General features: G+C 49.8%; 1 protein-coding gene across 5 annotated transcripts; it reads right to left on the bottom strand.

Moving 5' to 3' along the window:
* Positions 1-235: 235 nt before the first annotated feature.
* On the bottom strand, positions 236-15,447 carry cep83 (centrosomal protein 83). Of its 5 annotated transcripts, none has more exons than XM_060048587.1 (16): positions 15,344-15,447; positions 13,780-13,998; positions 13,096-13,246; positions 12,357-12,449; positions 11,079-11,210; positions 10,167-10,418; positions 8,874-9,005; positions 7,964-8,078; positions 6,732-6,876; positions 5,486-5,635; positions 4,258-4,333; positions 3,709-3,866; positions 3,067-3,196; positions 2,323-2,426; positions 1,654-1,825; positions 236-1,025 (listed from the first exon to the last, which is right to left on the bottom strand). In XM_060048587.1, the coding sequence occupies exons 2-16, from the start codon at positions 13,989-13,991 to the stop codon at positions 894-896; spliced, it is 2,154 nt and encodes a 717-aa protein (XP_059904570.1). In that variant the 5' UTR covers positions 13,992-13,998; positions 15,344-15,447; the 3' UTR covers positions 236-893. The 5 variants fall into 5 exon arrangements, with proteins under 5 accessions (XP_059904570.1, XP_059904572.1, XP_059904569.1 ...); XM_060048589.1 differs by having other exon boundaries at positions 15,348-15,366; XM_060048586.1 differs by lacking the exon at positions 15,344-15,447 and adding an exon at positions 14,147-14,742 and having other exon boundaries at positions 3,709-3,863.

Genomic DNA, 15,447 nt, shown 5'->3' with positions numbered 1-15,447 from the left:
GAAAAATCTGATTTTATTTTTAGGCCAAATCGCCCAGCCCTACCTGCCACCGCCACGTCTGCTGACAACTCCTCCAAAAACCTTTGGTGAGAACAAACGGTACAACTATAGTGTCTGAAGTATGAAGGCGGTTTTTAGTGCACAAGGAAATAGTTACGTGCTGGCATAGTACGACAATGTTTAGAAATCTTGCAGAGGAGACATCACTAGGCCCACTGATCGACTTCACACGTGGTCAGTCAAATGATTATTTTTTTATTCAGGCTCAAACTACTTTCTTTGTACAACAACCTAGCAAATAGTCAAGTATAAAGACGATGTGCAACGTGGAGCGCGAAGCTGCAGCCCTGGCTCGGAGTCTCACACCTTTTCCTTTTCCGAATGCGACGATAGCACCTGAGTGTGACAATATAAAACATTAAAAATCATGGATGTATAATCCAATAAATATTGTCTCTTTTTTTTTTACAGTAACACTGTTTAACTCATTGATTCATTTGAACCAGAACAATCAATTCATAATCTATTGCCATTAATCCTGAGGCCAGTGGTACTGGTACGAGTGTCTTTATACTGGGGAAGATTTGGGGGTTCAGAATGAAACTGATGCTGGTAATACTCTCTGTCTGTGGGTGTTCAGAGAGGTCACAAGGTTAGGAAACGGTGGGCATGGAGGTCAGGGTACCAGAGGTCAAAGGTCGAATATGGAGGGGGGGGGGTCAGGGGGTTTAGCCCTAAGGCGGTGAGGTCGAAAGTCAAAGGGGGGAAGTTCAGGGGTTCAGGCGACAGGGTCAGAGGTCAAGTGTGTGTGTGGGGGGGGGGGGTTAGGGGGCGTGGCCTTGAGGCGGTGAGGTCGAGCGTCAAAGGGCTTCAGGCGACAGGGGGGTCAGCGGTCAGCACTGTCCGGAGACGGCCTGGTCCCTCTGAGCGGGCGCCCCCAGCTCCTCCATCTGGTGGAGCTGGACGCTCTCCAGCTCCTCCAGCCGGCGGTAGAGCTGGGACACCTCCCGCAGGTGATGCTCCTCCTGGGGAAGACAACCGGGGAACATCCAGGGCGCTTAGCAGACGCTTAATCCAGAGAGACGCACAATGAGTCCGCTTGTCAGAAGAAGGAGGAACGAGAATATCTCGCCGTCGTTGCAGTAAGGATGTTCATGGAACCAAGTGCAGTCAACAACAATCGCTAGGTTAACCCATTCCCCGTATACAACAAAGATAGCTAGGATAAGATGCTACACAATGCTCTATTTTTTAAGTGCATTATTCTCTGCATAATGTATGCAGAGAATGCATACATTAAGTGCCAGGCCGTACAACATACAATAATAACACGTCCTGCCAGTGGTCGCTGGGAGACTGGTACTACTTTACTGTCGTATCCTTGAGCCGGGACTCAAGTATATCGAGGGTTCTACCGCCCCCTACTGGATGAATCGCCTCAGGCCGGCGGTCAAGATAACAAACCTTCAATACTATTTCATTGACTCCACGCTTATCGAAAACACATTGAAGCCGAAATTCAATGAAAAATTTGAAGGTCAATGTTGGACGGTGAGAATGACGACCGTACAAAACAAGACCTGGAAAACCCTGGATGTGATTTTAAGTTTTAAGAAAATAAAAGTTGTGTTGATTTGAAGAAAGCGTCCGTACCGTGACCTGGGCTGAGGGCGGCGGGGGGAAGAGCGAGGAGGGAAGGAAGGCGGGGCCTGTGCCAGTGGGAGCCTGGTGGCCCAATAGGAGGTGGCGGAACTCGCTGTGCCGTCGCTGGAGTTCCTTGAGCCGCCGGTTGAGATTGGCTTGTTCCTCAGAGTGGGAGGGACGCCTGGGGCGAGAGAGAGAGAGAGAGAGAGGAGGGTGATCAGTAGTGTGTGTGTGTGTGTGTGTGTGTGTGTGTGTGTGTGTGTGTGTGTGTGTGTGTGTGTGTGTGTGTGTGTGTGTGTGTGTGTGTGTGTGTGTGTGTGTGTGTTCTAGCAAAGACAAACCAGAACACAATCCAAGTCACACGACAGCATAGAATCCAGACGTGCGTGTGCCGAACCTTTCGGGGGCTTCCTAGAGCCTAGGTTCAGGTGTGTGTTCTAGATCAGTGGTTCTAAAATGGGGGTAACTTTGGGGTACACTCGTAGAAGAAGTTTGAGAACCAGTGTTCTACAGGGTGGCGTGCCAGATTCTAGACTCTCCTGTGTGTGTTCTAGAGGGTGGCGTGTCAGATTCTAGACTCTCCTGTGTGTGTTCTAGGTTCCATGCGGGCATGTGTTCCAGGACCCCCCCCCCCCCCCCAGCCTAGACCTCAGCTCCCTGTGTCCCAGACGGTCTCACCTCTTGGCTGTGCTGCTCTCCAGCTCCAGCTCTGCTATCCTGGCCTCCAGCTGATGGATCTTATTGTGCAGCCGCTTCTCCTTGTTCTCCGTCTGCGCCTTCCGCTGCGACGCCACAAGAGAGACACGGTGATCAGCGACCACACACACGCGCGCGCACACACACACACACACAGAGAATAACAGTGAACGTATTTCACTGTTTCAATGACGGACACACACACGCACACTCTAACAGTGAAGGCATTTCACAGTTTCAATGAGACACACACACAGTGAAATAATTTCACCATTTCAATGACACACACACACAGGATGAGTTGGCGAGTGCTGCCTCGTCTCTCTCCAGTCTCTCTCCGTTCTCTCTCCAGTCTCTCTCCGGTCTCTCTCCAGTCTCTCTCCAGTCTCTCTCCAGTCTCTCTCCAGTCTCTCTCCAGTCTCTCTCCAGTCTCTCCCCGGTTTCTCTCCAGTCTCTCCCCGGTTTCTCTCCAGTCTCTCTCCAGTCTCTCTCCAGTCTCTCTCCAGTCTCTCTCCAGTCTCTCTCCAGACTCTCTCCGGTCTCTCTCTCCAGTCTTTCTCCGGTCTCTCTCCAGTCTCTCTCCGGTCTCTCTCCGGTCTCTCTCCAGTCTCTCTCCAGTCTCTCTCCAGTCTCTCTCCAGTCTCTCTCCGGTCTCTCTCTGGTCTCTCTCTCTGGTCTCTCTCCGGTCTCTCTGGGACCTGTGGCGCGGGGGGGCGGGCGGCGTACCTTCTTCTGGGCGCCGGCGGCACGGTGCAGCCGCTCCTTGGCCTGGCCGTACTTGTGCTGCAGCAGGTCCTGCTCCGCCTGCAGGCCGTGCTTCTCCTCCAGCCACTGGACCTGCCGCTCCTCCAGAACCCTGGGGGGGGGGGGGACCACAGCGGCTTAGGAGGAGGCGGTGGACCCCTCGCTGTAGGGGACACACCGCCACTTCGGGGCTCCCTGTTGATGTCAGAGTCTCAGCAGCCGCCGCAAAAGGCTCAGGACTCTCAAGAGTGTTCAGAGCTCACCTAGACTCTGCATTTAATTTGCATCGCTACACCAGTGCCTACGACAGACCATAATGGTCGCTTTCCTTGCCTTCGTGGCCGGCGTGCAGCCTGCGGTGTACTCACACAGGTCGCAGAGGCAACGGTCAGATTTGCCTTCAATAGGAACCTTTGAAAAGTTGGTTGCACTGCAACACACACTAAGAAAGTTGTTGATTGGGAGCGCACACACACACGAACACAATAACAGTGAAAGTATTTCATGGTCACACACACACACACACACACACACACACACACACACACACACACACACACACACACACACACACACACACACACACACACACACACACACACACACACACACACACACACACACCGCTCGGCGTCGTGCTGGCTCCTCTCCGCCTGGGCGCGGGCGGCCCTCAGCTCCTCCCGGAGGACGTCCTGGGCGTCTTTGAGGCGCTGGTTGGAGGCCTGCAGCCCCCCCTCTGTGTGCACCAGGGTCCCCAGCCGCACGCCCAGCTCCTGGTTCTGCTGTGGGACGGGAGGAAGAGGGCGAGAGAGCGCGGTCAGCACAGTCGACCAGAACACGCGGATAGCATTAGTTAGATCGTTAGCTTGAAGCTAATGTGTTCTACATGTATCGAATCAGTCTACTGCAGGAAATACTAGCCCAGAAAGCAAACCCTAAAGCCTACCCCATACCATAGTAGGAAACCCTGACTCTAAAACCAAACCCTTAGGAAACTCTAGCCCTAGAACCAAAAAGCAAACCCTGAAACCTAACCCTGAACCCCAAATCCTATGAAACCCTAACCCTAACCTTAGTACCCAAAACTTGAACCTAACCCAAACAGGAATCCCTCCAACCTAACCCAAGGTGGACCCAAGGGAGAGGTCATGAACACTAAAGGCCCGTGTCTACCCGTCGGAGGTCGCCCAGCTCCTCCTTCCTCCTCTCCAGCTCTTCCAGGTGGGCGGTCTGCTGGAGCAGCTTGGTCCTGGAGAACACAACCAGGCCCCCCGTCAGCCTACGGGTCCACCGTGCACACAGAACAGCGTACGTTGTACGGCGCCAACCTCTTACTGCACTGGGTTGGTTCTGGTTTGGTTTAGGGTTTGGTTCTAGGGTTAGGTTTAGGGTTTGGTTCTAGGGTTAGGGTTTACTATTAGGGTTTGGTTCTAGGGTTTGGGTTTACTATTAGGGTTTGGTTCTAGGGTTAGGGTTTACTATTAGGGTTAGGGTTTACTATTAGGGTTTGGTTCTAGGGTTAGGGTTTACTATTAGGGTTTGGTTCTAGGGTTAGGGTTTACTATTAGGGTTTGGTTCTAGGGTTAGGGTTTACTATTAGGGTTAGGGTTTACTATTAGGGTTTGGTTCTAGGGTTAGGTTTAGGGTTTGGTTTCACTGTAAGGGTTTGGTTCTAGGGTTACGGTTTACTATTAGGGTTTGGTTCTAGGGTTAGGGTTTACTATTAGGGTTTGATTCTAGGGTTAGGGTTTGGTTCTAGGGTTAGGTTTAAGGGTTTGGTTCTAGGGTTACGGTTTACTATTAGGGTTTGGTTCTAGGGTTAGGGTTTACTATTAGGGTTTGGTTCTAGGGTTAGGTTTAGGGTTTGGTTTCACTGTAAGGGTTTGGTTCTAGGGTTACGGTTTACTATTAGGGTTTGGTTCTAGGGTTAGGGTTTACTATTAGGGTTTGATTCTAGGGTTAGGGTTTGGTTCTAGGGTTAGGTTTAAGGGTTTGGTTCTAGGGTTACGGTTTACTATTAGGGTTTGGTTCTAGGGTTAGGGTTTACTATTAGGGTTTGGTTCTAGGGTTATGATTTACTATTAGGGTTTGATTCTAGGGTTAGGGTTTGGTTCTAGGGTTAGGTTTAAGGGTTTGGTTCTAAGGTTAGGGTTTGCTATTAGGGTTTGGTTCTAGGGTTTGGGTTTCCTATTAGGGTTGGGTTTAGGGTTTGGTTTTAGGGTTAGGGTTTGGTTCTGGGTCTCCTAAAGGTTTGTTTTTTTGGTATTAGGGTCTCCTATTAGTGTTACGTTTTATAAAAAAACGTCATATGTTGATAAATATGCACATAAACATAATTCATTTGACGAACAAATTTGACGTGAAAGCCATTGCACGTGAAAACTAATCAAGGTGTCCAGACCTGAGGTTTTGTAGTTCTTTGCGAGCCGACTCCTCCCCCAGCTGGGCGCCACGGAGACGCTCCTCCCACTCCTCGCGGTGGGCGTGGCCAGCGGTGTCCTGCAGCGCCCTCTGCTGCTCCAGCTCTGACAGGCGGTTCTCCACCTCCAGCCTGACAGGAAACACACCAATCAGATTGCTCTTTAAAAAAAAAGATTTTTAAAAGATTTTAAGCAAAATTTTAAGCATTTTAAGTAAATGTATTAAATGGTTAAATTAAAGGCTGTGTTGCAGTGTTTGCATTGTAATGTACAACTTTGCCTCTCCTTGTCATAAATCAACGTGCATCCAAACAACATTAGCCAATACAGCCTCCTATGTCAGTGTTGCTTTAAAATATATAGCATATCGGATTATCAAAAAATGTTAGGTGTGTGCGTGTGTGTGTTGTCATGTAGGCTAAATACTGATGGTGTTGCATCCATTAACTATTGTATTGTTATAGGCCTACTGCAAAATGTATATCGGTATTGCGCAACAATCGGGAGATGGGGACCCCCGAATATAGACACACTGGGTAAAATAAAGCTTAGAAATAAACACTAGGCAAAGATGTTGCTACTGGGGCTAGTAGGCTACTATCAAAACGTGGGATAAACTAAATCGGAAATCTGATATACACTAGATATAAAGAAAACGTTGACTTTCGGACAGTGAACATAAATAAAAGTGTCGTTATTGTATGCACTGCTGTTCATTTACTAGCTCCAGCGCTCGTTGCTGCGTTGCTAAATGATAGCAACTCATTCTCCTCTGACCATGCATTTAATTGGCTTTGACCGCCATCAGTTCTCGGCAATTCCTCATTCGCCCTCTCACGTCTGACAGGTTCGAAATGATACGGCTGTGAGCCATCATACATGTTATTTGTGGTTCTTGCCACCTCTTAAGACACCGTAGTTCTCGTACTAGGCTGAGGCTACCTTCCACCACGTCTCCCCAACGTGACGTCGTCGCGGCGTTAGAAAACACCCGTTACTGCCAAAAACGACAAAAACTGGACTTTGACACTATTTTGAAGACATTTTATGAATGATAGACATATTTTGAGTGCTTTATGTACCCATTAATCCAAACTTCCGGTTAGCCTGCACGTAGGCCTTTAATAAGTGATCTCAGAGACGTCAGAGTGAAACACTTTCACTCTTATTGTGTGTGTGTGTGTGTGTGTGTGTGTGTGTGTGTGTGTGTGTGTGTGTGTCCCCTACTTCTCCTCGTGCAGGATGGCCATCTTGTGGAGCTCGTCCTCTCGGGCGGCCTGCACCCGCCGCACCATCTCTCTCTCCTTCTCCACCAGCACCTCCTTCTGCCTCTCCCCGCAGGCCCTCAGCACCTCCACGTCTGTCTGCAGAGCTGGAGAGAGAGAGAGAGAGAGAGAGAGAGAGAGAGAGAGAGAGAGAGAGAGAGAGAGAGAGAGAGAGAGAGAGAGAGAGAGAGAGAGAGAGAGAGAGAGAGAGAGAGAGAGAGAGAGAGAGAGAGAGAGAGAGAGAAACACACACAGACAGACAGACACAGACAGAGATCGTTGGACACTATACATTAAACACAAGCCCTTTTCCTACTGCCAGTAGTTTTAAAAAATCTCTTGAATGTCATTTTATCTTTGTGTTACTATTTCGAATAAGGTTCCAACAGTTTAATTTAATTGAAAGCATATAGTAATCACATATGCTTATTCATTTGATTTGGCTAGTAATAACATTCTTCTAAAACCTCTCTGCACTAGTTTTTTATAAAAATGTATAGTGTGGAAGCAAGGCTCCCATAGCAACCAACAGGGTGGCCTTAACGCATCATTAGACAGGTAGGGGTGAGGAATCTTTCCCAACGGGGCCAACCGAGAGCCTATCTGTTGATAGGCTCCCTTGGGCAAAATTCCACCCTTGGGCGGCCATTGGTGTTCAAACCCACAACCATTCAACGCTAGTTAGTCAAATAACCTAACCACCGTCAGAGTGAAACACTTTCACTTTCATTGTGTGTGTGTGTGTGTGTGTGTGTGTGTGTGTGTGTGTGTGTGTGTGTGTGTGTGTGTGTGTGTGTGTGTGTGTGTGTGTGTGTGTGTGTGTGTGTGTGTGTGTGTGTGTGTGTGTGTTACAGAGTGAAACACTTTCACTGTTATTGTGTGTGTGTGTGTGTCAGAGGGAAACACTCCAGTGTGTGTGTGTCCGAGTGAAAAACGAGTGTATGCATGCATGTGTGTCAAAGTGAAACACTAGTGTGTGGTTGCGTGTGTGACAGAGTGGGACACCCGTGTGTACGTGTGTCCGAGTGAAGGACTAATGTGCGTTTGTGCGTGCGTCTGTGCGTCCGTGTGTGTGTGTCCTTGTGTGTGTGTCCGTGTGTCTGTGTGTGTGTGTGTACGTGTGTCTGTGTGTGTGTGTGTCCGTGTGTCTGTGTGTGTGTCCGTGTGTCTGTGTGTGTGTGTGCGGCCGTCTACCATCCATCTGGCCCTGCAGGGTGTTCCTCTCCCTCTCCAGCTCCCCCTTGCTGCGGGCACACTCCAGCCTGACGTTGTTCAGGTCCAGCTTGTGGGAGTGCTTCAGGCCCTCCACCTGGGGGAACCAAACACAGGCCGACGTGAGGCGGGCCGGGCGGCGTGGCTACGCTGAGACGCTTCCCCATAAAACTCGGACGGGATGTCGAGAGTTTAAGCGGAGGATTTTCAGTTAACGTTGTTGGATAAATGTCAGCCTTCTTTTAAAAAGTGCAACTTAACCTCAATAATGTCAGCTGATATTGGGGGCTGTGACAGACACTGTCCTGAATCAGCCACAAACGGTAACAGAATCGTAGCAGTACACTCGTTAGTACAGGTGTATTACACTCGTTAGTACAGGTGTATTGCACTGACACACCCCCACCAATAGGGGGCAGTATAGCGTCCCATGAGAACAGGAAAAGGATTGTCTGCGGGTGGAAATAGAGTACATAGTGGTGTCAGACGCTGCAGTTTAACGGTTAGGGTCAGTGTCTATCAAACTATCCATTGAGTTGTTAAAAGGCGACCACCATGTTAAAGATTATACCACCAGGGGTGAGTGTGATTAGCCATTACAAGCCGTTTTGAAAATCTGCCTCAATGCTGGATATATCAGTCTACCAGACTACCCAGTGGACTGTAGCAAACGTTGCTCATCTAACCGTCATACATCTAGGTGGACACGCCCACTTGTGATGTCAGAAGAGACCGATTTTCAAAACGGCTTGTAACGGCTAACCCCACTACCACCTGGTGGTATGATATGACACCTTAAAGAGACGAGTTCGAAGCTAAAGGGCGATAGGGTGAACTGAACCCTGGATGAACGGCCCTAGGTCGGAGGTCGGAGGTCAGAGGGGTAGCATACCTGGTCGGTGAGGCTGCTGACCTCCCTCTCTGCCTTGTGCAGTCGTCCCGTCAGCGTGGAGTTCTGCTCGTAAGCGAGTCGCATCTCGCACTCCACGCGCTCGAGCTGCGACCGCACCGACTGACGCTCCGCCTGCGAGTACAACCAACCAATCAGGACGAGTGGGCGGACACGTCGACAGCCAATCAGCCGCCGCCTACAGGCGGGTCAAACAACCGTCACCCGCGGTCACAGTCGGTCGACAGTGTATCACCGACCGACCAGCGACAACGCTCACGACGTCACTCATCCGTCGCTCGTAACCAGCCAACCAGTCGCATTCCTCAGCCAACAGCCAATCAAAATTAATTAATGAACAGCCAATCAACCCTATCAATGAATGAATGCGTCAAAACAACAATCGCCAACGGTCACTAGCCAATCACAACCAGTCAAAATCAGTCAATAGCCAATCACAACCAGTTTAAATCAGTCGGAAGCCAATCATAACCAGTCCAAATCAGTCACTAGCCAATCATATTGCGTCCAAATCAGTCACTAGCCAATAACAACCAGTCCAAATCAGCCACCAGCGACTATATAATCAGTCACTACGAGTGGCGGATTTTCACTACTTGAACAACCTTCACCACTACTGTTGACTGGCTGTGGTTGGCTAGTGAATCATTAGCCACTCAATTCAGTCACTAGCCAACCACAAGCAGTCAATATCCGTCAAGAGCCAAACACAACCAGTCAACAGCCAATCACAACCAGTCAATCAGTCAACAGCCATACACAACCAGTCAACAGCCAATCACAACCAGTCAACAGCCAATCACAACCAGTCAATCAGTCAACAGCCATACACAACCAGTCAACAGCCAATCACAACCAGTTAACAGCCCATCACAACCAGTCAGTCAATCAGTCAACAGCCAATCACAACCAGTCAAAGTGTCAACAGCCAATCACAACCCGTCAAGAGCCAATCACAACCAGTCAATCAGTCAACAGCCAATCACAACCAGTCAATCAGTCAACAGCCAATCAGTCAACAGCCAATCACAACCAGTCAACAGCCAATCTCAGCCAGTCAATCAGTCAACAGCCAATCACAACCAGTCAAAATCAGTCAATGGCCATCACAACCAGTCAACAGCCAATCACAACCAGTCAATCAGTCAACAGCCAATCACAACCAGTCAATCAGTCAACAGCCAATCACAACCAGTCAATCAGTCAACAGCCAATCAACAGCCAAACACAACCAGTCCATACCAGTCACCAGCCAATGGGGGACCACCGTCTTACCTCCAGGGACTTGAGGGCAGCCTGGGACTCGGCCAGCTGCCGGACCTGGATGCGCTGCACGTTGTCCGCCTGCTGGCCCGAGTTGTCCCGCTGGGCGCGGAGCTCCGCCACCTCCGCCTCCATGCTCTTGAGCCGCAGGTGGAGCTGGGCCTTCTCCCGGAGCAGCACCTCCACGCGGCGGCCGTCGCGGCTGGGGTCCGAGCCCCGGTGCTGGGCCACCAGGTCGTCCTTCTCCCGCTCCAGGTGGGACAGCTGGCCGGACACAGACCACACGTCAGTATGTGTGTGTGTGTGTTATGCCGCTTTTCCACCGCACATGTAGCTCGACTCGACACGACTCGACACGACACGACTCGACACGGTAGCAACACGGGTGCTTTTCCACCGCAAATAGTACCTCCTGGACGTGGGCGGGGTCGGCTGCGCGAAAGGGCCGTGACGTATTTGTGTACGCGACGCAAACAACACATACGCAACCCACACATGGACAGAACCCACATAACAACAATGGGGGACATCGATCACATTACTATTATTAGCTGGCATGTTGAAGAAGTTGGAGAAGTGGAACATGTTGGCTGCGGCGCTGCTATGGATGTTACCAGCATGGTTGCCATGTCGCTCTCGTGACTTCGTCACACTCTCTGGCCAATCAGTCGCCGGCCGTCTGCCGACGTCACCTTTTAGCATCGGCTCAGCTCGCTTGGAACCTAGAGCGAGTAGGTACTAGAAAAAGCAGCCACTTCAGGTACCAGATACCATGGTACCGCGGTGGAAACGCAAAAAATGCGAGCTGAGTCGAGTCGTGTCGAGCTGGTACCATGCAGTGGAAAAGCGGCATTAGAGAGAGAGACAGAGAGACAGAGAGACAGAGAGAGAGAGAGATTCCCTAACACACACACACACACCTACCTGGGCCTCAAAGTGCATGTCCCTCTCCTCCAGCGTGCGTGCGCTCTCCTGCTGCTGGTGCTCCGCCTGGGCCTTGAGGAGGGTGTAGGTGTAGCGCAGCTTGTTGTACTCCGACCGGTACCGCTCCGCCTCCTGACACACCGACACACCACACTTTAACACAACATCCACGGCCCCACAGAGTATGCTAAACACACTAACACAACACTCGCGTCCCCACAGAGCACACTAAACACACTAACACAACACTCGCGTCCCCACAGAGCACACTAAACACACTCTAACACAACACTCACGTCCCCACAGAGCACACTAAACACACTCTAACACAACACTCACGTCCCCACAACAACACACTAAACACACTCTAACACAACACCCACGTCCCCACAGAGCACACTAACACACCACACTCTAACACAACACCCACGTCCCCAAAGAGCACACTAAACACACTTTAACACAACACTCACGTCCCCACAACAACACACTAAACACACTCTAACACAACACCCACGTCCCCACAGAGCACACTAACACACCACACTCTAACACAACACCCACGTCCCCACAACAACACACTAAACACACTCTAACACAACACCCACGTCCCCACAGAGCACACTAACACACCACACTCTAACACAACACCCACGTCCCCACAGAGCACACTAACACACCACACTTTAACAGAACTCTCACGTTTCCCCACAGACCATACAAACACACCTTAGCACTCACGTCCCCACACACACCACTCCCCAGTCAGGGTTTGAAACATAGTGAGGAGGGGGGGAGGGGGGGGGTTGCGACACCAACAGATGTCACACACGGCAGACACAATGTGTCTAAACTGAATTAGGCAATTACCCGTCTCAACTCTGTCTAATAGAGTGTATTTTACATCGCCAGCCTTATAGAGTTGACTTGAGTATTGTATATAAATAGTGATACGCACAAATGTACTAGTGTTTGAGAGACGTATGCAAACCGAAGGACCAATGTGACAGACAGCAGAACACAGCTAACCATTCAAGACAGATCGACAGGCAGACAGACAGACAGACATGGGCAGGCAGGAAGACCGACAGACAGTAATCGATCTGCAAAATACGGCCGCACAATTAATTTCATATTAATCAAAATCGTGATTTTAGCATCTGCAATTAAAAAAAAAGAAATTGTTATAATGAATAAAAACATTGATAAATGTAAACGTGGCCATCCCAGCATGAGGGTGAATGAAGGCCGTTCTGACGCCTGGGACAGGGCACCGACCTCCTCCAGCTTGTTGAAGCGCTCTCTGACGGGCGCCTCCATCTCCTGCTGCAGCTGAGCCCGCAGCAGGTCCAGCCTCTGGGGGGTCATCACCTAGGCAACGCGCACGCACACGCGCACACACACACACACACAATCAGAACACGAGGGCTGGGAAGCTTCTGCATCCCATGATTCAATATGATTCAGGATTCCAAAAAAATCTATCCTTAATTAAAAGGTTTAACGTCATTACATTTGTACCCAAATGCTGGACTTGGAAGTTTTGTGAATTACATTGAACTACATATTAACCTTTATTTACCCAGGCAAGCAAATTTAGAACAAAATTCTTATTTTGAAGTGCAGCCCGAACATACACAAAATCTTTTCTATATAAGTATACGTGGGGAATAATAACAGTAGGTTGGTCTCTCCTTCTTTTTACTACCATAATATAAACCAATACACAAACACACCTGTGCCGTTGTACTAAGTGCATCCGAAGTGGTGCTTGTGGGGGAGGAGCTTGTGAGAGTGGTGTTTGTGAGGGCGGAGCTTGTGGGGGTGGAGCTCGTAGAGGGTGAAGCTTATGGGGGAGGAGCTTGTGAGGGTGGCGCTCGTGAGGGCGGAGCTATTGAGGGCGAAGCTTATGGAGGTGGAGCTTTTTAGGGTGGAGCTTGTGAGGCTGGAGCCTGTGGGGGTGGAGCCTGCGGGGGTGGAGCCTATGGGGGTGGAGCCTGTGGGGGGAGGAGGGTACCTGCAGCCGGCTCTCCTCCAGAGCGCGGGTCTTGTCCAGCAGCTCTCCCCTCAGCTCGGCCAGCTGCAGCTGCTGCTTCTCCTGCCGGGCCGTCCTCTCCCCCTGCAGCTCCCGCACCTCCGCCTGGGCCCGCGACAACTCCTCCTGCAGCCTGGAGGGGGCGCACACAGGCACGCGCACACACACACACACACACACACACACACACACACACACACACACACACACACACACACACACACACACACACACACACACACACACACACACACACACACACACACACACACACACACACACACACACACACACAGTTTAACATGTTATACACAAAATGTAGGCAATGAAACAAATAAAAAATAAATACTCTAGGGCTTGTACTGCCTCCACTTGGAAGAACAGGACAGTTAGTGATGGTGTCGGTGTCACTATGGTTTAATTCATTTATATTTTAGGTCTCTAGCTATAACAAAAATAACAGTCACTCCATCATACACTCTTAAAAACCATTGCTTAAAGGGATCAGCAAAGTAGCACAAACAATCAGATTCAACCTTAGTGTAGACAATCTACAGCTATCAAATGAACAAACCATTTCCTCAGACATAAACTCTACTTTTCATCAGCTCCAGGTGATGAACGGGGGGGGGGGGGGGGGGGTCTTCAGACCAGAGTGAGGTGTACCTGTTGTGCTCTGCCTTCAGCGTCTGGTAGTTCATCTTGTGGTTCTCACACCTCATCCTCTCATCGATGAGCAGCTTCTGGAGCTCCGTCTCCGACTCCCCCGGCCCAGCGGACGCGCCCAGGGCGGACACACCCAGGGCGGGGGTCCCCAGGCCGCACAGCCCCCCGGGGAGCTGGGGGGTGGACTGGCTGAGGAGCGAAGAGGGGTTCATCTCATCCCTATGGAATTTAAGAAAAACGGGAGAACCATAAGCATCCGTGAGTAAGTGGTTACTCCAAAGAACGAGAAGGTTCGTTGAAGCCTGTTTCAAACGCACATCAGACAAACATATACAAACGTATAACGTTACAAAAAAGATCGACCCACATTGAAGCGAGTTGAATATCCACCAGATTTTAAGAGCTGAGAAGCCACTGCGTTGGGGAAGAGGCAGACAATGAGTATAAAACGAGTTTGTGCCTGTGTTTTGTGGCTGTTACCATGGTGGCTCGGGTCGAGTCCCCGGCCAGGGCTGCTTGACGCTGCCGGCGAAAATGACAACCGCTTAACGGCGAATCAAGCTCAAGTGATTAGAGAGCTACACCCACAAGCCTTCTGTTGTGGATACGCGCCGTCTGCGGGGACCGATAACAAGGGGCCCTTGACGGCCAGCATGGAGATGAAGTATACATAATCAGAGCGGATGAACACAGATACGCAGCCGACCGTTCTGATCACTGCCAGGCTGATCATAACAATCAGCCCGAGTGTCTTCCCTACTTAAGTTCAGGAATGGGAAAGCAGGGAAGATAATGCCGGGATAGATCGTTGGGCGTTCAATGTTTAATGTTTTATGTATGAAGGCGAGTTGTAACTAATTGTGAGCGAGCGTTTCGAAAGAAGCTAACGGGATAGCGACTCGCGTCCAGTCTTGTTTTTAAATGTGGCGCTCTGAGAGACATATACACATAGAAGCTGCCTCAGCCCTGGGCTCGTACGGCAACGTCGCAACCATCTTGGGGAGGCCAAGACTGCCTGTAAAGGAGATGGGGGAGCTGGGGTTTTCTAGACATAAAAAAAAAGATAGCGTTTCGATACTTCCGATTAAAATTTGTCGTTTTATTCAACGGTTTATGATCTACGTGGAGTTAGAACAATGCATCTATCAATATGATATATAATATATATATTTGATTTGTATATTTTTATAATTTGGATCGCTTGAGAATGTTAAAAGTTAGCGCAAAAATCTGCTTACGTTTTTATTCTTCAACCCATTTCAATGTTTTTTTTCTCCAAAAAGGTTTAGGAACGAAGCTATTGCCAGTATTGACCTCTCCAATATGGCTGCGACGTTAACGTTTCGCAGCAACGGGGGTGGCTTCTATGTGTATACACATCTATGCTCTCTGACCCTCTACACTAGCTAACCGCATAGCTGAATTTGCTAACCCTACTCGCAAATGCACTTCGCATTTAACAATCTATGTCCAAACATCTCCAAGCCATCTCATTTATAATATCAGTAGTCGATATCAACTTTGGCATTGCAACCGAATCAGTTTTTTAAGTAATTAGTCTTACCAACGGCAGAGGGGAACCGCTTCCTTGGTCTTGGGTTGTAGTCCGCGGGGCTTACTGATCCAACTACAAAAACCAACGGCATGATGGGAAATCCAGAGTCTTCG

Source organism: Gadus macrocephalus, chromosome 4 (genome assembly GCF_031168955.1).
Source record: "Gadus macrocephalus chromosome 4, ASM3116895v1".
NCBI classification, from domain to species: domain Eukaryota; kingdom Metazoa; phylum Chordata; class Actinopteri; order Gadiformes; family Gadidae; genus Gadus; species Gadus macrocephalus.
Note: the sequence above shows the minus strand (reverse complement) of the source record. Positions and strands in the feature narration are given on the sequence as shown.